Source organism: Silene latifolia, chromosome 7 (assembly GCF_048544455.1).
Source record: "Silene latifolia isolate original U9 population chromosome 7, ASM4854445v1, whole genome shotgun sequence".
Taxonomy (NCBI): Eukaryota; Viridiplantae; Streptophyta; class Magnoliopsida; order Caryophyllales; family Caryophyllaceae; genus Silene; species Silene latifolia.
In genome coordinates this window covers 115810551-115838490 of record NC_133532.1, presented here as the reverse complement: position 1 = coordinate 115838490, position 27940 = coordinate 115810551, and the positions used below count along the sequence as shown (strand labels likewise).

The window sequence follows — 27940 nt, the reverse complement described above, 5'->3', positions numbered from 1 at the left end:
CATTTACACTCAGGTACCTCAAGTGACTGAATCTTACCTTGCGGTCTCCGATGCTCCCCTTTGACTCTCTGGTAAGTCAAACATCTAGCCACGAACTCAGCTACCTCTTTCTTCATTCTGGGCCACCAAAACATCTTCTTTAAATCCTTATATAGTTTGTCACCACCCGGATGCACCAAATAAGGAGTGCAATGAGCCTCCGTCATAATCACTTTCTTCAACTCGGTATCACTAGGCACACACCAACTCCCATCGAATCGAACACTCTCATCTTTATGGATCGAAAATCTCGAAACCGTACCCTTCTCCACCCCTGTCTTCCACTTATGAATATTGGGATCAAGCACTTGTTTCCTCTTGATGTCATCATAAAGCTCAGGTTCTACTGTCAAATCACTGGTAGCCTCTCCTTTGCGAATCATGTAAATCCCCATTGATGTGTACATTTTATATGCATTTTTCTTACCATTTTGGCAGGCATTTCTAGGCACATTAGATGCTTTTAAGAGCTATTTTAGTGTCAAATTCTCCACATTTTCTACTCCGGTGTATTCGTATTGGTTTTGTAGAAAAAGTGTCCAAAGTATGCATTTATGAGCCGATTCTTGAGCATATGAAGATTTGGAAGAGATATAGATCAAACTTCCTACTCCTAAGGAAGCTTAACAAACATTTTTATTAGAGGTTAAAGGGTGAGTTAGACCTTTACTTGATAATTGGTGATAATTTGGAGTGACATTAAGAGTTTCACATTGCTAGTGCCTAATTTGAAGAGCCATAACTAGAGTTATACAAATGATAATCAAGGGACTCAAATTTTAAGTGAAAGCTTATCCTCTTAGCTTTCCAACGCCACCGAAAACACTCTATTTGCCAAAGTAACGAAGAAATGATGGCTGTTTGAAGTTCAGTGCGCATTACAAGAAATGCGCAACCAAGAAAAGTCGATCGACTGGTCTCTCTTGTCGATCGACATGTACTTTTTGGTCGATTGACTTTTTTGGTCGATTGACTTCAGTTCCTTGGGACCGTTCTCATGCTACTTATTATAAGGTTCCCGTAGGATGAGAATGAGTCTTTTGGTGCTTATATAGACAGGTTCAAGGAATGACTTGATACATTACATCATGGAGATTTGTCTGGCCTCTAGATTTGCTTGTCTATTATCCAGGGTATAAATGGCCTTACACAAGCGTACTCAACTCCATAGGTAAGGGAGACTTCAGTGGAAAACATGTTGATGGGGTATTAGAATTTTTTGAGTGGTTTGCAACTGAGAGTGTTAAGCCTCAATTTTCTCTTTTTGTGAGTGATAAAAGTGAAGATATGGTGACTAAGCCCAGTTTTAACGAATTGACGAGTATTGATACTAGTGAGGCTATTGAGAACATTTGTTATGTTATTGATGAGTCCATTTCTTATGTTTGGTCGGGTTCCCTCGTGAGGGACCTGTTTGACGCTTTGATGCTTTTAGATGCTTGTGCAGGTGAACAAAAAGTCAATGACACTGTGTTGGATATGTTGGAAGCTGCTTTAGAAGGCAGAGAGGTTACTAAAAAGGAGAGTGATATGGTAAATAGGTTGATGGCTACCTCGTGTATTGATGAGAATGCATTTGAGGAGAATGATGATTATGACACATCAAAAGGTAGACCACCCGACAAAAGGGAGACAGTTGGTGATAGATGTATTAGTACGTCACTTATTGCTATTAGGTGGTGTACTGTGGTTGTTCCCAGTGAGAACCATCATTGGGAAATTGATAATTTGCAACAGTTTCTGACTATGGTTTTCTTTTTATTGATTTTGTCTTGTTGTTATTTATCATTTTGTGAGGCTCATTCGCAGATGTATGACAAGCTTTTAAGGGCCTTGAGCGCTTACTTTTACTCATTCTTAGATGAAGAATGCTGATTAGTGGCAGCTGGCCACGACCTCCCTATGTTTGTGCTGGTTTGGGGAGGTCTATTTTTTTGATATTGTGAGTCCTCTTTTCTCTTGTTTATATTCATCTGCATTTCATTTTAGTTTTGTGTACCCCTTCCTCTATTTCTTGCTGCTGTTGATTGTTTGCTGAACACAATAAGGGCATTGTGCGATTTGGTTTGGGGAGGGTATACATATGTATGTGCTGCATTCATATGCATATTTCTTTCATTTCCGCATGCATTTATAAAAAAAAAATTGAAAACTTCAAAAAAAAAAATACAAAACATGTTTGATTTTAGGTAGAGTGGTAGTTGAGTCAGAGTGATTATATAACAATGATGGCATTGCTTTTATACTCTTGCTAACTCGTTTAAGCCTTGCACTATTGTGACATCCTTATTTAGAGAAATTTCATTTGCATAATTTATGAGTTTTTGATAAATTCTACCAAATGAATAGACTTGACCTATTATGTTGGCAAACTACTTATACATTCTAAGATTTAGAGCTTTCATAAACTCTTGACATTCATGATCGGTTTCATTCATTAGGATGTGAGTAGTACTCCTTACATGACATGTAACATCAAATTGCATAAGCATGAAATTTGTCTCTTATTGCCTATATACACTCGGGTTTGTGGCGATGACACATGTGGAAAGGAGACCCTTCCTTTATGTTTTACTCATTAGCCTCACATTAGCCAAAACTGCCTTGTTTTGACCCGTCTATTCAACTACATTCCTATATGGCCTACCGTAGTCAAGTTAGTCTTGTTGGTAAGTTTGAAAGTCTTGTTGTGATCAATGTTGTTGCTTTTGTGATGGATGTCGGAAGGAAGGTGAAAAATGAATGGAAAAAAGTTATGAAAAAAAAAGAAAACAAAATGAGATTGAAAAAAGAAGATGAAAAAAGATGGAAATCTCTTATTACTCCTATTTCTATCATTTCCATATTACTTGAGGAGTTTTGTTGATGTAATTGAGTTTGTGCCATACTTGGCATTGTGCTTAATTTTCATGTTGGATTAATAAGTGGAATATGGTTACTTTTGGTTATGATCGGTTCTAGCTTGACTTTTATCTCCACATATCCAAATTATTTTGCCCCTTCTTACCCAATTACCTCGCCTCACATTCATACATAAGTCATCGGCATGTGTTTGGACCTCGTTTGTTTGGGGTGTATGTGTACGACTACTAGAGATATCTATCATGTTAGATTGCATGCATGCATTTGTAGGTCATAGTTAGGTGAGTGACTATTTTCCTTCTCTCTTACAAAATTTGTACTCACCTTGAGCTCGAATGAGAGATAAGTGACCTGTGAGAGTCCGGCGTAGATGGGCTTGCAAGGTCGACGGTTTGGTAGGTTTTGGTCATTGATTTAACTCGTTTGCACTTGAATTTTTGTGCTTTATCGCATTAGAATTCATTTAATAGCACGGGTGTTGTTATTGCATTAAATTTGTTTAACGAGTCTTTTGTATAGCTAGCTCTGAGTTATACGTCGCTCCATTAGTCTTCCTTCTTATCTTATTTATTGCTTGCTTGGGGACAAGCAAGAGTTTGGTTTGAGGAGGTTTGATGTGTGTATTTTATATACACTTTTCTTACCATTTTGGCAGGCATTTCTATGCACATTAGATGCTTTTAGGAGCTATTTTAGTGTCAAATTCTCCACATTTGCTACTTCGGTGTATTCTTATTAGTTTTGCAGAAAAAGTGTCCAAAGTATGCATTTACGAGCCGATTCTTGAGCATATGGAGATTTGGAAGAGCTATAGATCTGACTTCCTACTGCTAAGGAAGCTTATCAAACATTTTTAGAGGTTAAAGGGTGAGTTAGACTTTTACTTGATAATTGGTGATACTTTGGAGTGACATTAAGAGCTTCACATTGGTAGTGTCTACTTTGAAGAGCCATAACTCAAGTTCTACAAATGATAATCAAGTTATTCAAATTGGGAGTGAAAGTTATCCTTTTAGATTTCCAACGCCACCAAAAACGCTCTATTTAACCAAGTAATGATGAAATAGCGGCCGTTTGAAGTTCAGTGCGCATTGTAGGAACTGCGCGACGAAGAGTGGTCGATCGACTATTCTGCTTGGTCGATTGACTTATCTCCAGTTTGGTAAAAATCTGCTTTATAATTTCAACCCATTAGCCTCTTATTTGATCTAAATTTTTGATCCTTAGTAGTTAGTATTTAAGCTAGTTTTACTAAATATATTAGGGCATCATCTTCTACAATGCAAAACTCCTTTCTACGTTACTTTTGGCTGCTACTTTTAGATCTAAACTCTGTAACTTTTCTGCTTTCAATTGGTAATCTAATTAACCTTCATTCCTCTTTATTTCTCTTTCTTATTTCTATTACTTTCCTTTCTCTTTATTTCTCTATTGTTTATGCTTACTTGCTTTTCGTATTTATTCGTCATGTTCAATTTCATTGTCATATTGATTAATGATTATTGTTATTTGCATTACGATGAACATGCGTAGCTAATTTTCCCATGCTAGGATTTAGGGGAACCACGGTTGTGTAACGGTATTTCGTTAGGTTTTTAGGTCTAGTCTTTTACTGCGTTTGAATTGTTAATCGTGACACCTAATTGCGGTTTGATTAATTAAATGCATATGATTAATTGACCATTTTGTTGAACCTTGACTTGGATCGAGAGATTGGAAGAGGTGGAGACTTGCTATGAACAATAGAATACCCTAATTAGAACGAGAGCAAATTAGAAGTCTTCTAGGGCGAATAGTGGACCGAGAGGAGACCTATTCATTACCTTTCAGACCGTAATTATGCTGACCTTTGACCCTACCTTAGACTGTTGTAGATCGTGGTGAACCGACAATCCTAGCTATTTATCTCTATATCTGTTAAAATCCTTTATTTTAATCCTTTTCTTTTTTCTTCACTACTTTAGTTTAGAAATCAAACAATCAATTCCCCCAATTTGTTACTTAAACGGACCTAGATTTAGAAAATAGAACACAATTGTCTCCCTATGGATACGATCTCGACTTCCTTTACTGCATTAGTTTAGGTCAGTTGGTTTATCTTTGATAGATGTGTGATTTACCTATCACCCATCCTAGTCACTTCATCTTTCAATTTTATTAGTGACAAGGCCGTGCATAAAGAATGCACACTCCTCCTACTCAAGGCATCTGCAACTACATTAGCCTTTCCCTCATGGTAAATAATCTCCATGTCGTAATCACCAATCAACTCCATCCACCTCCTCTGACACATGTTCAGCTCCTTTTGAGTGTAGATGTATTTCGAACTCTTATGATCCGAAAACACCTTAAAGATCACCTCATACAAATAATGCCTCCAAAACTTCAGAGCGAACACAACTGCACCCAATTCCAAATCATGAGTGGGATAGTTCTCTTCATATGACTTTACACCTTTTTCCAACCAATCCACATCACAACACTTTCAGTCCAAGGTATACATACAACCACTTTATTCATGCATATATATAAACACGCACACATGCAACGATCCCCGTGACGCACCCCGTAGTGACCGACCCAAAGTTGTGAGGGCAACATTGCGGTTTTAGAACGTCTTATGAACCTTTGTGGTAGCTCTGAACAACTTCTACCCGGGTTCATTTTATTTAGACATCCTATGTTCATTTTTTTCATTGGTATTAGGTTCCAAAATCGTCGTTCTGGTACCACTTCGTAACACCCTCATCTACCAAAGTGCCTTACCAAGGCCTACCTTAGTAAACGGAAGTGCTACCATCTCGATTACCCGAGGTAAAATATATCAAATAGACCATCAAAGAACGTATATTTAAAGTAAAAGTAGCTTAATCAGTTACATAACCAAAATGCCAAAATTCAAAAGAAGTACAACTGTAAACCAATATACTAAACGTGCAAAACTCAACCGAAGCTAAAAGACTCTACAGAAGCTAAAGAATCAACGTCTCGCAAGCGTCTCATCCAAACCCGCATGCAAGCTCAAAAATAGTACCTGGTAGACTTTTACTCACCATCCCCCAATGGATCACCGCAGGTTTTGAAAACATAAAAGGGTCAGTCAACTACATAATTAATCATTAGCTACAACAACAACAAACCAATTCAATTCAATCCTGCAATAACACAATCTCCAACCTCCGAATACAAATGTCTGAACCGCAGCCCAGACCTGCCAGGTTACCCATCGCAACAGGTACCCACACCGCCATTGGTAGACCGTAGCCTTGCCACCTTAAACCCCGCTCATCACAACGAGCATACCCAGATAATTAATGTGTACATCCCCCTAATGACGGAAACCGCAAGGGGCGAACATGGGGGTGAAGACCATCTCCCAAAAATGTCTCTACAATCAATACCAACAATGTTCTTAATATTAAAATAGCACAATATTTTCACATCAGAGAAATAACACAATAACACATCACTTATAATCAATCCTAGAGAGACTGAGTAGGAAAACTCTACCTTATTCGCAATTCTCGCAAATCAACACAACAACGAGGCTAAAACTACTCTTCTATGAAATCGTCACCTAACAAAGATAATCAAGTAATACCACATCATAATCCATCACTAATCAACTAATTACCCCAAATTCTTAACCCAAATTAGGGTTTCAACGAATATAAACTAATTGCAAACGAAGAGAGACTAATACTTACAATTCGATTGACATTATAATACGAAATCTGGTGACCGAAGGCTAGATCCTTGCTTCTGTGGTGATTAGATTGATTATGGAGGGTTTAGAGAAATGTTTTCGTTTAATAAACTGATTAACAAAATGATTTATCGAAATATATAACTCCCTTATCACCCTAATCAAGCCGCTGAAAAACGATTCGTCAGACCGGACACTTAGTCGAGTACCTGACATACTCGATCGAGTACGACCTACTCGAGCGAGTGTCTTACGCACTCGGTCGAGTACACCTAAGGTAGTAGCCTGGCTCAAAACACCCGATGACCCACTCGGTCGAGTACAACCTACTCGACCGAGTTCACTATACTCACAAATCTGTGGTATTATAGAGTAGATACTGAGAAATCCTCTCAACCGACTGGCAGGCCACCGGCCAACCTGCTGGTAATCTCGACGCCACTAGTGGTCATAAAAAAGTAGACGAAGGAAGTCTCCTAGCCGGTGGAAGACTTGATGGAAATTTCGTAGCTTTTTAAAGTTTTTCTCGGCATCGGTCCTCAGGCCGGACGACAGCGGGTCACGGCTATGAGTTTCCAATTCCCCTTGTGAAGAACTCATTCATTTATTGCAAATAATTTAAATAAGATATTTGAAGAGATATTTTGACGTACATGAAACCCTAGATCTTAAAGCTCATCTATTAGCTTCGAACTTTGTTATTCTTTTCTTAATCTTTATTTAGTTAGCATTCATCCTTCTCTAGTTAGCCTTTAATACTCCCTCCAATTCGTTATAATGTTCCCCTTTGTCTTTGGCACGATACTTAAGGAATACTATTAAAAATGAATAAAGGACGTTGGTGGGGTTGGTGTTAGGAGAGATAGATGAATTATTAGAAGTTAAATAAGGAGTTGTCAGGCCAAAACATTAAGAAAAGTAATAAAATAGGAGTAAAAGAGTTTTGTGGGTTTTGGTGATAGGGGAGAGGGATGAATAAAATAAGAGTAAAAGTTACCAAAAAAAGGAAAGGGGAACATTACTTGAATAATCCGTTTCGGTAAAGAGAGAACATTATAGCGAATAAGAGGGAGTATTAGTTATAGGTTGAATTCTACTTAATTATTTTGGGTTGTGAAAAAGACATGCATCCTCTTAATCAAAATCCAAATTCTCTCTCTTTTTTTTTTTTTTTTTTTTTTTTATTTAGTTGGATTTAGTTGGTATAATCTCCCTTCCTTTTTCATTGTTTTACTTTGTTTTAATCTCAATTCATTTAATTAGTGATCATTTATTTAGTTATGATGTTTGTTGTTGAATCTTATAATTATTGCTTTGATTTCTTCAAACATGAGTGAGTAGATTTTCATTTAGGATTTAGGAGGATCTTTGTATAATTAAGGGGAAGAATGGATGATTATGGAATATTGGTGATTGAAATTATGTAGATAATTTGTCTTCAATATTATGCATGCTACATGTTTGTTGAAATGCTTGATTGAAAGTTTTAGCCTTTAACTAATGTTGTTACTTTGTCTTTGAAGTGAAAGCTTGGATTAGTCTTTAAACTTCATGATTATTGATGGGATCGACTTGAATAAAGTGAAAGCTTCTTATAGTCGACTTTAATAACCTCTTAGATCGAAAGTTCAAGACATAACCTAGACAAATACCATTCACCGTTCTAACCATCGTCACCCGACTCTCCCCGGCGTTCTACGTAGGTGAACCCAACAACCTAGGCTTCCCTTATTGAATAAACCTTGCCATTTTTGGTTGCATTTAGTTATCGTCTTTAGCTTAATCTATTAGTTCTTTCAATAATTTCTAGTTTATCTTCAAAACCAATCAATTATTATATTTAGACTAAACTAGAACTTGATTAAATTGTATAGTAACCCACTCCATCTTTGTAGATTCGACCACGACTTACCCACTATATTAGTTGAGATTTGTTTGATTAGGTAATACGGCAAAAATCTACACCAACACTTTACACTGTAATAAGGAGAGTCCTTTCTTTTTCAATAGTTGGCAACATTAATAAGCAGAGACTTCGCTTTTTTAATAGATGGAAACAGTAAAAATGAGGCGGAGAGGTGAACTATGAATAAAAGATATGGTATGTGAGACTGTTGAGTCTATAGTGGGCAGTGGTAATATTGTAGCAGTAAGTCAAGTGCTGGGTTTTAAAAGGACAATAAGGATAAAAAATAATAATTTTATTTCATCTCTTTAATCCCATTAGAAAACTAATTTTCATCTTATCTAACTATACAATCCACAACCCCAACGCTTTCACATTCTTCTCTTTTAATCAACAATCTTACTTTATCAATAAAGTTGCCTCAATAAAAAAAACTTCAACTCTAACTTAGAGGTCAAGAGTTCAGTTTTTGTTGTATGAAAATTTTGTCATGTTGGCACAGAGTTTGTAAATGTCACGGTAAGCCTCTTTGATTACCAAAGAAAGAAAAGCAATCTTGCTTTGATATTATACGTGGTCACGTGGATATATGGGTGCAAAACAGCATAATATGCAATTAAACTTCCCAAACAATTTGATTTTGATTCAATCAATAGAAAGATAATTATATCTTGTAGAGTCGCTCAAAGTTGGTAGGGTCTTCTTGAGTACTTGGTTGCCCAATCAAATAGATTTTTTTTGTTAAATGTGTGCAATCCACAAAAAATGCGATGATAATGATGGTCTTAGTCATGCTGAAGCGACAATTTTATAGGGCAAGATTACCTTAAAAGTGAAACATAAGATGACGAATATCTATCAAAGGTATATCACAAGTCTTTTTTTCTTTTCTAGGTTGTACGATATAAAATTAAGGGCACAAGGAATAAACACATAAAAAAAAACAATAAAAATAGGAATTAGGATGACAGAGAATGAATATCTTCCAAGACAATCTTGATGTCTTGGCTTCTTGCGTTAAGTCCAAGAATATGCAAAATGACTTTCAATCCTGATTAAATGTGAAGGTAACCAGCTCAACCCAACTTAAAATTTGTCTTACATCAAGTGCTTTAGCCTGTAAAGAAGTTTGTGCTAAAAGTGTTCCAGTCCAAATGCATTCCAACATAGGTTAGGTTAACCCAGGGCACCTCTACTAAGTTGGTAACTTAAAATATCAAAAATCCGCTAATTTGCACTTGACTTAAAAATTACTTCTCCGTACGAAACAAAGTGCAAACAAAACGTATACAACAAAAAAGTAATGTGCAAAAATGTAGGTTAAAATTGATTTTAGACTTTATGACTTCTTTATTATCTGTTGTATCAGCCAACCACATAACACACTTTGTGCAAAAACACAGACACTTCCACAATGTAAAAAGAACAAGAGACACAATATAATGACCCCCTCTACAGCTTAACTAAAGACTAACTGCCCATAGTCATTATCCTCATAGGAGCTAGAGACCTCTATTTTACTTTTAACATTTCACTTTGAATGTGTACCACAAAATAGTTGTGTTGTGTCGTGTCAAACACTTGCAGCCTATTTGAGGTAACATAACTATAAAGTGTTTTAGAGAACAATTTGGCCTACGCATTAGAACAACATGATCCACTTACTTTTTGATTGATTTTGTTTTGAGTAGGAGATAATGGTAAAAAATGTTAAAAGACACCAACTCTGCCATGTATGGGTGCGCTTGAAAACAAAGATACAAAGAAGGGTGGGAAGGAGACGACCTCCAAAATCTCTCGGTCCAAAGAAGCCCTATATTTTTGAAGACTTATTCTTTTCAAAACATTTTTTATAGAGAATTTACTTTAGAGATAACTCACATTTCTGGACAATCAATAATATTTACCCAAGCAACATCTATTTGTGCACAACCAATACTATTTCCTTCACTATAAGCTTTGACATACTGAAAATTAAAATATTCTTATGTACATACTCCCTTTTAGACTTGATGAGTTGTTGGATGATTGAGTTATGATTGATTGGGGTTCGAGTGTATCATTGTTACTTGTGGTTTGGTTCCTTGAACCCTTGTTCATCGATACGAGTCGATTAGTTGTAGTAATTCTCACTCCCCTTTAACTAAATTTACCGATTCGGGCTGAACACGAGAGTGAGAATCAGTGACTTGAACTACTTATTAACCATATACAAACCAAGAATTGTGCCACTTTTTTACCGAATGTATACATTTTATAACCAAAATGGATCCTCTTCATTACTTTTCTCTCCATTTCCTCTCATAAAACATTACTATATTATATATTTCAATCTTATTCATTTACCTTTTATTTCCATCAAACTCAATTCACAAATTGTTCTATAAGACTTATATTTAGGTAAGACTAACCCAATAGCATAAGGCCCAACAAAATTACTTAATAAAAATATGAAATAATACTTTTATTTTAATAACCTAATATTTTAAATTAATAACTTACTAGTATGGGTGCCCGGCTTTGCCCGGGCTACCTCTATCTAGTATTAAAATATATTTTCAGTTAACTAAAACTACTTTAAAGTTGCATAACTCCTAAATTTATTATTAATATATTTCTCTATGAAACAGAGTATATCTTAAAGTTACAATGAAATAAATAATTATACAAATTCACTACTCCCGCCATTAATATTTTACTTAAATCGATTGCTTAGCTAATTTTTCATACATACTTACTTTTCTTTTTAGAATTATTAATTTTATTACATTTGTTATTATTATTACTTTTACTTTCACTAATTTCGCCGTAATTATTGTTACTTTCACTACTTGTACATTAATATTGATAATTTCACTACTCCCGTTGTTACTTCTGTTACTTTCACTACTCTCGCTCGCCGCTAATATTGTTATTTTGACTATTCAAATGAGTGATTACTATCATATTACTATATCCAATGTTACAACAATTCTTTTCACTACTAACAAAATTATTTTACTCTCTAAGTATCCAATGAGTGATTACTATACCCAAGGTTACTTTTATTACTCTCACTACTCGAAATAAATATATTAAATATATGCATTAAATTAATTAAGTCAAAATAATTATGGAATATTATATTTTTTGGAAATCTAGCTTGATTTATCTACTTTTTAATAGTTTCCAAAATATAATATACTTGTATTATATTTGTTTATGTTAAAACATCTTTATACTAATTAATACCATAAGTAAGGCATGTTTATATGTTTATTTTAAGGAAAATCAATTAATAATTATTTTTACTAATTAAATTAAAAATCTAATGAATTATGGAATATTATATTTTTTGGAAATCTGAATTGATTTACTTACCTATTAATAGTTTCCAAAATCTAACATATACTGTGTATGTTAAATAATTAACATCTTTATACTAATTAACACCGTAAGTGGGACCTGTTATTTTAAGGAAACTCGCCATATTCTAGTTTTATCTAAATTAATACTTTTAACCAAAACTATATAATATTTACATTGAAGTCCCTTGTTCAGGTCCATCACACGGTGTTATCGATTTAAAACTATATAGTATAATTAATTTGTATAAATTTCTTTAATTACATTGAAGTCCCTTGGTTTCTGGAATTAATATATAGTATTGATTGATTGATTGATATATTTAAATATGTTAGTTTTTATTATAAAGTATAAAGTTATCAAAATAAAATCAAAAACTTAATATCTCAATGTTTTTCCTTGGACTTTTCTCCTATTGGGTCAGTCCTATGCTATAGAACGGTCCTATAAAAGAGTTGCTGAACTCAATTTTAATTCAAACCGTTAAAAAATAATGGACTTTCATTTTTTTTTTAAATGAATATCCCCCTACTTTTTATGATGGTTGTAATAATAAGTTAACACCTCATAGTATATGGAAATACAGTAACATGTGATTCTCCGGTTCCTTGATCTTAATTATCGTACCTGCAATTCCTAATTCGTAATGAATTAATCTCAATTTCATCCCATATACGATTATGACCTAATTCTTTAATTTTCCCCAATTTCTCGAACATTTCCTTCCAATTTGCCGATCATCAATTCACCAATTAATCACGCCATAATTTCAAAATCCGTAGCAATTCTCGAGGCGTTACATCACTCCTTTTTGCAACAATGGTGGTCTGCAAGTGTCGTAAAGTCAGTTAATTTCTCTCTCTTATTTTATTTTGATTTTAATCAGTTTTCCATTGATTTCGTCTTTCGATTTCGTGTTTAATGTGCTAGATTTCCGATTGTTTGCCTTTAGTGTTGAACATTTCTTATGATCTTGTTGTTTTGGATTATGTTAAGGTCTGATCTTCGAGCGATCTCTGAAAATTTGGGTTTTGTTTTCGAAAAGTTGTGTTAATGTGTTTGCACGATTAGATTAAGCTAGTTGGTGAAGAATTCAGCTCGAAAAACCGATCAATTGCTGCTTGATTAAGGAATGTTGATAGAATTGATCACATTTTGTTCGGAAATAGCCGTTTATAGCACGAAATCAGATGTGATAGAGCGGTTTATTCGCAGTTGTTTATGATCAACTGATGACACGAGTATTGCTGTTATTGTGATGTTAGTATAATCCAGATAATTGTAAAATTTGTCTTTATGATCTACTAGTGATGCCAATATTGCTGTCACTGGGATAGTAGTATCATTCAGAAACGTTATAATTGAGCGCTCTTTGTGGAAATTCTGTTCCAAAATGCTAATCGGCGCTTACCCTTTTTGTTTGGCTTTTCAGGCAACTAAGTTATACTGTTTCGTGCACAAGGTTCCTGTTTGTGGCGAGTGCATATGCTTCCCTGAACATCAAATTTGTGTGGTACGTTTCCTAACATAAACGTGTTACATATGTTTGTTCTCTTTTAGTCGTGGAGAGGGTACGAAGTAGGTCCCTGTTGGGGTAGCGAGGGAATGCATACGAGGATTTGACCCCATAGCATATACCACCTTGGTGAAATCTGGAAGCTGCTGTTTGATTATGATTTAAAATCTGTCATATTTTCGGTTATTACTTGAAAACAATCTGTGGGCGAATTTGTGTTCAAAAGTCAAAACTACTCGAGTAATGTTATGGTTGCGCAAGTGTTGGAAGTGTCAAGAGGATAACACTTGGCGTTGACCGACAGCAAGGTGTAGTAATTCTATTGGACCATGTAGCATGGTCAAAACTTTAAAAATGCTCACTATACAATAGTTAACACATTGTCAGAAACGATAGTATGAAAATTGTTTTGATAATAAATCAAACATGAAAAGTTGTACATTGTACCTCTAAATATATTTAGAGAAATTAATGGTCAAAGTTGACTTCTTGGTCAGATTTTCAGCGTCAGCATGATGAACTTTGGGATGTAGGGATGTTTCCTACTTGTCTACATATTTGGTGAGCTGTATGAGTCAGGATTAGTTCACGACTTCATGGTCAGTTTTGTCAGCATTAACTTAATTGTGTGTGCCTGTGGTATCATAACATCTTAATTTGCTCTAGGGGCTTCTTTGGATGGGGGATTTTGGAGGGGAGGGGTTGGGGTAGGAAGGAAATGGAGGGGGAGGGATTTGGAGGTATCCATTTTCCCTCCTCCAAGCCTAATCAAAATCCCTCCAACACAGGAAAGATTTGGAGGGAAAGTGTATCCAAACACTCATCCTCCATTCCCCCTCCTCTTCTCTTCCCTTCGTTTCCTTTCTCTCTATCCCCTCCCTTCCCTTTCTCTCTTACCTTGCTATCCAAACAGGGCCTGACGGAAATTGTTACTGCATGGTCTGCTGGGCAAGTTTTTGTTAGCTCTCTGTTTGGCTTCTTAGATACAGAATGAGATTTCTTATATGGTGCGAAGACAAGACAGTTATCCACACTATGTTAACTAGTGTATTGGTTATTTGAAAGTAATTTTAGCTGCTTTATAGTACGCTTACCTATTTTCCTGACATGTTTAGAACATATATTTAGTTGATTTTTTTGTAATATTATTAATTTTAATATAATCAGGTCCGCACATACTCAGAGTGGGTGATTGATGGAGATTATGATTGGCCTCCTAATTGTTGTAAATGTAATGCTGTGCTTGAAGAAGGGACAGATCCCCAGACTACTCGGCTGGGTTGCTTACGTATGTTGTTTGTTGGCACAGTTTGATTGTTTAAGTCCTTTTCTTTGGAATTTTGTGTAGACACTTTTAGTAAATGGTATTATTAATTATATGATCCACTCTCAACAGATGTTATTCATACAAATTGTTTGGTTTCTCAATTAAAAAGTTTTCCCCCACACACTGCACCAGCTGGGTACGTCTGCCCTGCATGCTCAACTTCAGTAAGTTTTTTTTTTTCAAACATTGCTGTTTCTTTCTTACTATTCTCTTCCTATTTGTCTGCCATTTGCAATGGTAAATGAATAAAGTTCCATGGTCATAGAGGTTTTGTCAATAAGCTCAGTTATGCATGTTCCATTTATTGCTTGGATAGTTCGATATATAGACGAACTACTATAACAAGTAAATGTCTGTTGTCTTTTGTTACCGAGATGTGAGATGTAAAACAAAGGGCAATTGTTAAAAACTTATACTCTAGATGCATGATTTAATTCTGGTAAAAGTCTCACCAAAGTTAGTTAAATCATGATAACCCGTGGTATGAGAGCAGATAGTTGCCGAAATGTGTTGATTCGTGTACTCCTTTTGTTCTGCCTAATTTTGCATTCTTTATTTTAAATTGTCCCATTGTTACATCATATATTCTTAATTAATACAATTCACCAATTGGTAGATTTGCACTCATTGGTAGCAGTCTTTAATAGTTATAAAATGATAACCATGGCAATCTATAATGGGCAGGAATGATGACTTATTTGTTACTCCGTATAACTTTATTCCTTTCCAGCGTTCATTGTTCTCTTTATTTTGAATCAGTTAAACTGAGCACCATAAGTGCTGGGATTTTTTTGCTGGTGCAGATATGGCCTCCAAAAAACTTTAAGGATTCAGGATCACGTCTTCACTCAATGCTTAAGGAAGTAGTTATGCAAGTAAGGTCCTTCAGTAATCTTGCTTCTTTTCTATCTTTGCAATCTAAGAATCCCAAGATAACAGAAAAAAAAGTAACATTTTCAGCAGTGTTTGTTTCTTGCTGCCGTAATTGATTTATTATCGCCAGATGTGTATTTTTTTTTCTGAATCAAAATGCACATTAATTTGTTGGAGGCTCATGTGGCCACCAAATCTTGTGTTCCAGTTGTTGCTAATGTAATTGCCAAAGCATTTCGGGAGCTCAAGTTACACTTGCCTTCTCTTCTGTTTTTTTTTTGTTTGCTGGGCTAATGAGCATGCTTGTGTAATTTTTTTGCTGTAATTATTATGCATGGCCTTCAATGCTTACATGCACAGAATTGTTTTGGAGTATTAGAAGGCTTGACATCTTAATTGTCAATGGGATTATTCTTGGCAGTGAGAAGTTTACACTGTCTAATGTATGGATTGCTATTTCCTTAAACTAGAATCGTGAAATCTAATCTTGGCTGATATCAAGGCTCTTATACACCCTTTATCAGAAATGAGTACCCATTTTATATATTATTTATTTATTTATTTGTTAAAAATGTCGGAAATACAATTTACTTTCTAATGGAATATGTTAGAATAAAGCAAGATGACTCACAAACCAGTATGCTTTTTATTTGTGAAGTAGTAGTCTGTCGATGCAATTCTCATTATGGGCTGTTTTGAAATTTGAAACAAGCAGTTTGTGTTTTCCCATTAGAGGTAGTTCGACCTCTTAGCCCGCCATAGTCATTAGCATTTGAAGCATCGGAACAATGTTACAGGAAAAACGTTTACATTTATTTTGATGCTCTAGACACTGTCACTTCAATCCTAATCCTTCACTTTTAGGACCGTACTCATACCGACACAACATGAAATGGATATGGGTATGGATTCCGTACCCGACAATTTTTAGTCCGACACTTCTCCTAGGAGAGCTAAACTAGTGAGGCTCAAAAAGAGTGTAAAGCATTTAGTAGTATAACTAGTATAGATCCCGCGCAAATGCGCGGTTTTTTAGATAGAAATATGAAAGAAAATACGAAGCAACAATTATAAAACCTGATATTTTAATTTGTAAATTTACTATTATTAATGTTTTGTATTAGTCGGTGTAAAAGGAAAATTTCAGTATAATCCGGTTGTAGATATAATATAATGAAAGGCCAATTAGAGAGATGATATAATAAAAGCCCAATTATAGATATAATATAAAGAAAGCCCAATTATAGCCAAATTCATTTAGGCGGGAAAATTTGGAGATTTCTTATTCTTTTAGTATAAGGGGATTAATGATTTTAAGTCTTATTTTGTCGAACTTTATTTCCATTACACTTTGATTTTTTTTTTGAAATATCTCGAGTCTAGAAGTGTATTTTTGCCTTGAAGATGTGTCCCTGCACCCGTATTCTCATTTTAGGATAGGGTCCCTGTGTCTTAAAATTTTAGCAATGCTGAGTCGAACACTTGGATATACACTTGGACACTTGGATATACACTTGGACACAAGTCAGTAACATAGGCTTTAGAAATATCCTCACTCAGTTAATATGTTGTTTTCTTAAGCAATAGACATGGCTTGCAATATGGCCTAGTCCAAACGTTCGATACTCAAATGACTAGTGAGTAAATCGGTGATAGTGGATTATGTTTTCAATGAATCTATAAATGAACTAAATAACTGCATTCTTCTATTTGGAGATTGAAAGATTGGGAAGGCTGAAATAACCTGGCTGAAGATCTATTAACTTTTAAATCTTTTTGTTATTATTGTATGCTTCTTAAATTCGTGAGTCCACAGTTTCATTGCTATCTATCTCCATAATATTTTAGTGGGCAATCATGCATGATATGCGACCGGCTGTATGTTCTGTCAAGTTCAAATTACTAATTGCCATCTTGCAGACGGGTCTTGAGAAGAACGTTTTCGGCAATCATCCTGTTTCGCTGCCTTCACCAGGACGTGGGCCTCCTGCTTTTACATCAGATCCGCTGAAGCATGTATCTGGTTCTGGTGGCACTGATGGAATAGTAAGTGAAGCGGCATCTGGAGCTGGAGGGGGCTCTGCTTTTGTGGATATCGATGGCTCTTCACCATCTAGTTCACTTTCTATGAATCACGAGCCTAATTACGTTAAACCTGGAACTGCTGCGACTGTAAGCTACTCCGTATATATTTTCTAGCTGAATAATTAGCTTCCTGTTTTTCATGTTGTTTGTTCTAAATTGTGACGTTGGACTTGTTAGAAATTAAATGAAACCATAGCGGGATAAGCTTCAGTTGTGTCTTGTGCACTTTCTTACAATTTCCCTAACTGCCTTTTGTAAACCAAACCCACCTTCTCGATTAGTAATTATTTACCCTTGCTTACCATTATTTATCTTGTTTGAAGGGAATTTAGTATGAAAAGACTTTGAAAAACCTTCCACAACCTAGGCTATGACTCCGCTCAACCCTTAGCAAATTGCGAACTAATACCATGCAGAGTATATCCATATTATGAATTTGTATCATGCCATTTTACTAAAATCTACATATCAGATATTAAATTAAGCGCGTATGATATTTCCATATCACGCATTCATATAAGCATAGTAAAAATCAAGCTAACCAGTTGGCAACACCCAATAAGATCTCTGGTCTCCTAAACACAAGCCATGCCCCCCCCCCCTCCCTCCCTCTCTTTCCTAAAAATGTAGACCACTATTACTTACACCTGACACGTCGGAAATATCCGTTGTGATTTCGTTAATTCGTTTAACCTTGATCCAACATTCTAGTCTGTCAAACTCCTCTTGCTTTTTCCTTAAATTAGTCACAAAACTTCCCCTTGCGTTTCCTTCCAATCTGAACAGAGGAGTACCCAGTGGGGTCCGTTAATGCAGAGAACGTGAGAGATGACAGAGTGGATGAGAAGTGGAACAAATGGGATAACAAAGACTAAGAAGAGAGAAAAGTGAACATTTATTTTAAACACCAATTTTTAGCCTCCGTTGGTCTCAGATATGTCCTTTATATGCTGATTTTAACTTGACAGGCTGGGGCAACAACAAGGAAAGGCAACATTCATGTTGAAAGGCAAAACTCTGAAATTTCATACTTCGCTGATGATGAGGATGGAAACAAGAAGAAATATACTCGAAGAGGTGAGATTGTTTTGCAAATATGGCACGTCATATCAAACATAGATGGATAAGCATGTCAATACCGATTTAGTCATGGATCAGGAGTCAATTTGGAGTGTTACTGGTTTGGTTCGATTAACTTTTTTATCCGGAATGTAAGCTTTACTTAGTTATAGCTGCTCTTGACTGTTATTTTCACAGGTCCTTTCCGCCACAAGTTCCTAAGAGCATTAGTGCCTTTTTGGTCTAGTGCTTTGCCTACATTACCAGTGACAGCACCGTCTCGCAAAGATTCGTTAAATGCTGATGATGTTGGTGAAGGGCGTGTGCGACAACCAAGATCTTCAAGAATGGATTCAAGAAAAATCCTCCTTTTTATGGCGATAATGTAATGTTTGCCTACCTCTGCTTGATACGTCTTTATCTCATCTTCTTATTGTCATTGCGTACCCTCTTGTTGTTGCTTACCTTGATTTCTGCCATTGTTTGCATCCAAGAGAAAACTGCATCTAGAATTACTCACAGGGATCATATTTTTATCTTGTTATTCCGTATTTTAGTTGCGACAAGGAGCTGTTAGAAACATGAAGTAAACAAAATATTAAGAATAGTTTCTGCAATTATGCAAATAAGGATGTCTTGGATTCTTGTGGTTCATTCGGTTGACTAACTTCATTTCCGGGGTTTGCTCTTTTAACATTTTTTATTTCTTTTTCAATTGTGTTTCTATTTTTTGAGTGTATTTTCTTGTACTAGCATAGCTTTTGATATGGCTTTTGGTGCCCTGGGGATTTTACTAATGCCACTTTGGTGACCTGAGTTTGCCAGTTTGGCGTATTTCTGACCTTTTCAACTAAAGTCTTGAAAGTTTTTGCATCTTGGTGACACAAGTTATAACACACTCAAATTTCGTCTAAATGATGTATTCCAACATGATAAAATGTAAGGGAAAACAAATTTTAAAGTGAAATTTCACAATTTTACAAAGGTGGAACTAGTGAAATTAGCCTCGGGCACTAAAGTGAAAATTGCCGAATTATTCATGTTTGATTGTTGTAGGGCATGCATGGCAACAATGGGTATCCTCTACTACAGAATCGCCCAAGGTGGGCTTGGCCAGGAGATGCCTAATGATGAGCAATAGTGACTGATTGGCCTGCAAAGTTACTCGAGCCGTTTCTACCTTGTCTCCGACTTTCTGGCTATTTTGCTTATGTAGCTGCTTCCATTTGATTCTACCAAATTGTAGGCGTGTACTTGTTTCTGTTGATGTTCTTGGAGGCCTTACATGACGTCATGTTTTATAAATTTTTGCCCTGTATGTACAACGTATTCTACATCTACTTCGCATCCTGTTAGATTTCAGCCTGGTTCTATTTTGGAGGACAGACCGACAGCGGGACCCTCCTGGCTGCCATCTACGCTGAGAATAGTTTCGTTATTCTTCCGAGCAGAATTTTTTGAATTAATGACTTTTTTCTGCCAATTGTACTTGATTGTAGCAAGCGAGAGCTACTTCAAAAGTCAGGAACACCCATTTGATAGGCCATAGCCGTCAATGTCGAGCTGATATATTTTTTAAGGGAACTGAACCCTTCCCCTGGATCAGGATGCTAAGGCTGTTCTTCCAAGCATCAATAATCTTCTTACTTCAATTCACTGTTTTTCAATAAGTCACTGTCCGCGAAAACTTGGATTGCTCATTCTATTGCAAAATTTGCCCTGGAATGATCATATTGATAATTTTCTCTTACTGTCCAAAAAAAAAGAAAAAGAACCCGTCCCCTATTCTACAATCCCTTCCCATATACCACCTTAGAATTTAAACTAGTTTGTTTAGGGGAGTGATACCGTCGGCGTCAAGGATGAAATGTACTTGTTTAGTAACTTTAATTTGCAAGGCGAGTTTTGAGTGTCAGAGTGCAAAACCAGGAGTTTAAGCCGCCTAGTCTTCGCTACTTCCTGTCACAACTTGAGATTACCGTTAGTTTAAGAGGGTACCTACTCCCTATTTTTTTTTTAATCTTTTTTAGTTGGAGCTAAGGTTGACCATACGAATTGGTCAACCTTGGACTCCAAGTAACCAAGTTGTCATCAAAATTGGACCTGATTTTTTTTTTTTGACAGCAAAAATTGGACTGATAAGGTACATCACTTAGTGTTTTTGTCAACACCGTTACACAAACAATAGTGTGTGATCTTATTGTGTGATCTTAAATGCCCATCTTTATCACTCAACCTGGTTTATATCTATCTCAATTTGAATAATTTGTGCTATTTTTATATGGCTTATGCTAACATAAGCTCAACTCAACCTTATTACAATCCTTCTAAAGTCTACACCAAAAAAAAAAAAAAAAAAAAAACAATCCTTTTAAAGTTATAAGTAATAAACGAGTTACTTATACCGCGTTCATATCAAAATTACATTTAACCATAACCAAACTTAAACAACTTACTTATCAAATCCGCGTTGACCCAAATACTCAAATGGGTAAATCCTACCTCAAACCGATACTTTTTGGGGATTGTATAATCGTATTACGGTTTGTAACGGGTCAATTTCTTTTATTTTTTATTTTTTATGATTAATATGGCTCTTTAGAAGAGAATGAATTTGAAAAAAATGAGACATATACGTATGTAGACACATTAATCATCCAACAAATGCATTTTGCCGCATACATGGATTTGGTCTGGTGTGCTTCCCACACTCGGATAGCTTTTTTAGGTAATCCACCAAACTATTTAGGATTATCATATTTTGATATTCAATTTTAATTTTAATTGGTCTATTTTAATAAAACCTATGGAGGAATTAACATTAATTTAAGTGTACACCCTATTACGATTTTCTGCCCCCTCGCTTCGATTGAAATACTCTTACGAATAATTAAAATGCATTTTTTTCTTCTAGAATTTGTGATTAATAAATGGAGAAATAGTTAGCCGCGTATTATCACTATATGATACTTCATACTTTGATTATTTTGATAGCCCTTTTATAAGTAGGTAAACTTCTTTTTATTTGTGTCAATGGAGTTGCAAAGTCAAATAGGTTAATCATGGTACCTTTTCCAGGTAATGATGCATAATTGCATAATATGATACCGTAATAATTATGTAAGATTGTCTTACACTGTGAGACAGTTCATTTATATGTAAGACCTGTCTTATTATAGAGTGAGTGATTGTCTTTAGTGTTACGTCAATCCAAATATATAGTGAATATGTCTAAACATATTCAACGTCCATAATTTTGTACTGCCTTCAGTGCCTAAAAACCCTAATTTAGCTTAGAACATATGACAAATGTAGGCAGCCTTATGATTAAATAGTCTCAAGTTTGGCGTGCTATTTTACGATAGAGAAAAAGTTTACATAATCAGTCAATAAAATCATAAAAAAATTATGTCATAAAAAAGTCAAATGCTAATGAAATATGTCATTTAAAATGAATTGTTATCAATGTCGGATGTTGGACAGCTAATGCATAGCCCCTTGAACACAAAACAAAAGTCTAGAAATATACATATAATGATATAAATAAATAATTCATTATATAGAAAATATGTTGACAAATACAAAAAACATTAAATAATTAAGTTCGAGCCACTATCAAAACACACTCCCAAGTCGTGCATATGAATAAAATATAGAATATTCGTAGAATGAAATTCCATGCAAAAAAACCATGGCCGTTTGACAAAAAAAAAAAGAATAAATAAACGTTGACAAAATAGGTTGATTTGTCGCCATGCCATAGTTTGTTTAATAAAGACTACTTGCGTTATGTGAGTGTGATTTGTCTAAGACTGTCTCATTCATTTGTTTATTTTTAATTTTGACAGAATAAGGGCGTTTGGTTAGGGGACTTTAGGAAAGGAAAAGAGAATTAAAATGGGTGATTCCTTTTGTTGTTGTTTGTTTGACACAAACAAATGGTAACCCATACTCTCTCTTATCCCCAAAGCCATCCACATCCATACCCCTACCCCCCTAGGGTAAGCCCATATACCCTTTCCCTCCTACTCTCTATTTCCACCACTACATCTGTACACCCACTGTCAACCACCACCACCAACACCCACCACACCGTCCCACACCGACACAACCACCACCAGCGACGCCGGCGGTCCCTCATTTTGGCCCACTCACCGGCATACTCATTCGGACCCCACATCCCCAACCACTAAACACCACACCAACACCTTCAATAACTCTCCCACCCCACCGAAACTCCATCCCTCCCCGGTAATCTCTCTTCCCGACAAATGATCATTGCCGAAGCATCCGCGAATCACGAAAAACACCGGATCTGGTGTTTACTACGGAGAGGGAAGGAGCTTCGTGGGTGGTAGAGGTTGTTTTTAGGTTGGTTTCGGGTTTGGGTTAAGGGGTGTATGGCGATGTGAGAGGTTGGGGTCGGCAATACGACGGTAAGGCGGCTACTGGGCGGCGACGGTGAATTGCCTGGTGGTGGTGGTGGCGTAGGATAAGGTGGTCTGTGGTGTTGGTGGTGGTGCGTGTGGTGGATACGATGGAACTGAATTTCCCTTTCTTGTTTCCAAACAACTAATATAATCTAAGGGTAACCCATACCTTTCCCCTCATTTCCCTTTCTTTTTTCCATTCTCTTTCCCTTTCCCGTACCGAACGCTAAAATCATTTCTAATAGTTGTTAGTAAAGGTGCTCAGTGGGCTGGGCCGGGCCAGGCTATCGGTCAAGCAACCCGAGCATGACACTAACATGTGATTGGGCTGGGCCAGGCCAGTGCTGAGCTGGTTTAGTCTAGCACTAGCCCGACCCACTTAGTAGCAGACCAGTGTCAGGCCGGACCTTCATAATATTTTTTTATTAGTGCTTTGATCGGGCTGGGGCAAGGAAGTTGCGGCACTAGCCCGGCCCAAGGGGATATATGAGTCGTGCCGGGCTGGGCTTAGTGCTGGTTGGGCTACTAAATGCCGGACCACAAAGTAGTGCTGGGTCGGATCGGGCCGGGCTGGTTCGCTATGTTGTACACCTCTAGTTGTTAGTGATGCCAAGTTGACCATAATGAATGTGTGTGATCAAATAAACTATCAAAATCTTCTAATATAGAAAGGTAAACAAATGAATGAGATACTCTAAAATGAAATAGGTAATTAAATGAATGAGACAGAAGAGAGTAGGATCACTATATACAAAAATTCCAATGTAAAACGATTTTATTCGCTTGCAAGGGTGGAGTCTAGTTATTAAAATCTGGGTAAAATTTTTAAGGATCTCAAACTCTTAGGTTTAAATCTCCCCTAGAACAAATTTTGTGGACTATTTATGGCCTGACGCTATGTCTTCTAGATTTCGAGCATGTCACTCTCGGGTGGCTTACCTAACATACATTGTTTGAAGGCTATCATGTATACTTGAAAATTTGTCCAGTGCACACCAAAGATAACGGCTGTACATAGTTTTCCTCGTCAAAAAAATAAAAAAACTATTTTACACATTTGTAGTAAAATTATGTGTAAATTTACATAATCAACTATGAAAGCTTACAGTAATCAATACAATACAAAATAATTCAAAATATTAAAAATAATAAATTACAAAAAAATAAGAAAAAGACTACAAATATTGAAACTATTGGGAAAAAAGGGAAAAATTGTAGATACATAAAAATCGCAACAAATATATTCTAAAAAAAATAGAAGACGACATCAAATAATAAGACCCAAAATAATTATAAACGAGCAAATTTTTTGGAAATTAATTCTGACAAATAACTAAAATAATACTTAGTTTAAAACATTTTTTAAAAAATTAATAATTAAAAAAGAATGAAAAGTTGTTTAAACAAACTCGCTACGATTAACAAGAATATTTGAGGAAAAAAATTAGGGATGTCTTGAATGCTAATAAAAGAAACAAATATCGCCGTCTTCAATGAGATTTTGTGTAAAAGAAAATGACCTACAAAATTAAAGAGGAGAAAGACAAAAATAATTTTGTTAGCAAATAAGGAGATGGATATATAATAAAATAACTAAAAATAATTCAGATGAAAAATAAGAAGGGTATATTCTAAAAAAAGGTATGCAAAACTTTATACTCCCTCCTATTCTCAATAACTGTCCCATTTGTCATTTCCGTCTATTCACATAACTGTCCCATTTGCCTTTTTTGGACATGAATAATGACGTTTCTACCCTTTGCTATTTTGTTTATTTACAACCCATACCATCCCTAACCCAACCTATTATTAAACTAACCCAGCCCACTAATCATCCCATTCCCTAATTAACCCAGCCCAATCCCTAATACCTCCCGCCTTATATAGCTTCCCCTTCCCCCTAAAACCCTAATTCTATCACATCCGCCTCACAAATCCTCTCCTTCTCTCTCATCCGTCTCTCAAATCCTCTCATATTCTTCATCAAATATGTGAACGGATCCGATTCTTCATCGAAATTGCATCTCCTTTTTAATCTTCATAAAAAAACGATCTGATTCTTCATCAAATATGTGAACGGTTTTAATTTCTTCATCAAAATGATCTGATTCTTCATCAAATACGTGAACTGTTTTAATTTCTTCATCAAATTTGCATGTCTTCTTTTAATCTTCATCAAAAAAATGATCTGATTCACAAAATTTTGTCTTCGCCTTTGATTAATTTCAAAAAAAATGGAAAAATCTAAACCTTTTTCTGGTCATTTTGATCTTCGTCGTATGGAGAAGATCTATGAAGATTTCTATCTAAATGAGGGTGAGATGGAGATGGAAGATGAAGAAGTTGATGAAAGATCGTCCGATGTTGCTGCATGTCGCTCAATCGTGCCTGTAACAATCGTGGATGAAGGGATTGAGCAGTGGTTGGAAAAGCATGAATATCTAAAGAATAAAATGCGGTTTATTGAAGAACTATGTAGAATCTCGCCTCAGTTTGGGGTTTTATTGGAATATGAGTATGAGGAGAAGGCGAAGGAGCAATCATTTGATGTTGCATGTAAAATTGATGATCCTTCTAATTCAGACCTTGAATTAGATCCGGAGGTTGTACGAAAAAATGTAGTTATTACTGGTTGGTTTATAAAGGAGCTTTCTAATTATTGGCCTGGTTTTGATCTTACACAGGAAGACGAACCGTTAGGAGGTTGATTTCTTATTCCCTGTATTTAATTTTTAAACTGTTATTTTTTTTTTGAATGGACTAGTGATGATACCTTTTTCGGCCGTATATACTCCGTTTCATCTTATTTTATCTACCCAGTGATCTAATGTTGAGGATAGTTGGTTGGTTATCAATTTTGATGTTCATATACAATGCCACCACCTTTTGTAGTGATGAGGTTGTGTATGTACATCAAAATTGAAGAGTTTTGTTTACAAAAGCTTATTGTACTCATTTGATCATTTCTGAAGTTAATATCCATATTAGTGTCAATGACTGAATATTACAAAAGAGTTGCAAAGTTCTACATTAAAACTGAATACAGTCACAACATCTTCTTCAGTGTGACCTTCTTGATTGTTTGATTTGCTTGCTTCTTGCTTGATCTACGCAAAAAATTGACTTTGATAACATATCCAGTCTTTGATAACTTCTAACAGTCCTGATGGGGCATATTCTGCACCCGCTGACCAGGTCAACATATTGAGCAAGGTCAAAGATATCCACAAGCAAGTCAACGACCTAGACAGCCTAACCGACGCAGCCTGTCGGCCCTGTCACCTGGGTCCCGGCCGGGGCAACTAGCCAGCCGGAGCACAGGTCCGCGAACTCATATCCAAGACCCCTCGGCGGCGAGTCAACAGGGCCCGCCGGCCTGCCATGTGTCCCTCGGCCGAGGGTAGATCAGTCTTTCCACCTGCTAGCCACTTGGCCACTTGGCCACTACGTGACAAAAGGTGAAAGTCTATAAATACTCCTCAACTCTCATTGAGGAAAGGATCCACAATTTAACCTAAAACACCTCATAATCTGGTAATATCTTCCTTCTCTCTCTACAATATATACTTCGCCAAGTAACAACTTATCTCTCTAAGTTTACTGACTTGAGCGTCGGAGTGAGTTCGCTCGGTCCAAAGCCGAGCCCTCAGTTTGTTCACTGTTTCAGGAGACCGAAAGGAGGATTCAATCTAAGACGTCATTCTACAAGCACGAGTGGTAACAAATAACTGCTCTGGAATTACACCCGGAACAATTGGCGCCGTCTGTGGGGAAAGATACTAGAAGCTAGTCACATTCATTCCCAAAAAAAAAAAAACACAAAACAAAAACCCACCCAAAAAGCTAAGATGTCGAAACAACAAGAGGTATTCGTGACTGACGAAACCGATTCCTACCAAGATGATAACGTCCACAATTCTGGAGTTGCGCAGCCCTCCACCGGCCGGGTAATTCAACCGGAGTATGGGATGCCAATAATACCAGATACGCCGCTGCCCGCCAACCAGGTCACCATCATGGGACATGTGGTTGATGCAGCAAAATTGAAGCTACTCCTGGACATAATTGGTAGTACGCTCTCACACCGTCACACCGACAAGAGCGGCGGAACCCGTCCCAGAGACCAGGGGCCGAGAATGTGACTCCAAGAGACTTGAATGGAGCACTGGAAGAAGCTGGCCTGTCGAGACGGGGCGCCCAGAGTGCTAGTGGTAGACCTGAGTCCTTCCCGCACTCGCGGGACGACGGCGTCGCCGCAGCACCGACGAGGCATGCCCCAGAGGAGTGAAAGAAGTCCGACTCGCCAGAGTCGGAGAAGAAGTCCGACTCGCTAGAGTCGGAGAAGGAGTCCGACTCAACAGAGTCAGAGAAGAAGCCCGACTCACCAGAGTCGGAGAAGAAGCCCTTCCCGCCACGGGGAGAGGAGCCGGACTAGGAATGCGAGGAGCCGATCGCCGCGTGTCGTTCGACACGTGGTCAGACACCCCTCAGTGCCTACGTCCTTGAAACCGCCGTGCCAACCAAGCTAAAGTTGCCGGCGTTCACATATAAAGGGGATAGCGACCCCACCGACCATGCCGAGGCCTTTGAGTCGTACATGTCGGTGTGGGAACAACCCGATGAAGTCTGGTGCCGAGTCTTCCCAACGACCTTGCATGGGATGGCTCAGAGTTGGTACAAGGGGCAGTCCGACGGCTCGGTATACTGTTACGCCGACCTAAGGGACGCCTTTTTAGCCCAGTACTCTTGCAATAAGAGGAGGGCCGTGGAGACATCGGATCTCCTGACTATC

General features: G+C 36.7%; 1 protein-coding gene across 1 annotated transcript; it reads left to right on the top strand.

The window, feature by feature from the left end:
* The first annotated feature begins 12406 nt into the window (after nt 1–12406).
* Nucleotides 12407–20200, top strand: LOC141592646 (uncharacterized). The gene is made up of 9 exons (XM_074413383.1): nt 12407–12701; nt 13291–13371; nt 14542–14662; nt 14771–14865; nt 15505–15576; nt 17495–17746; nt 18628–18736; nt 18917–19103; nt 19775–20200. The coding sequence occupies exons 1-9, from the start codon at nt 12678–12680 to the stop codon at nt 19857–19859; spliced, it is 1026 nt and encodes a 341-aa protein (XP_074269484.1). The 5' UTR covers nt 12407–12677; the 3' UTR covers nt 19860–20200.
* Nucleotides 20201–27940: the final 7740 nt, after the last annotated feature.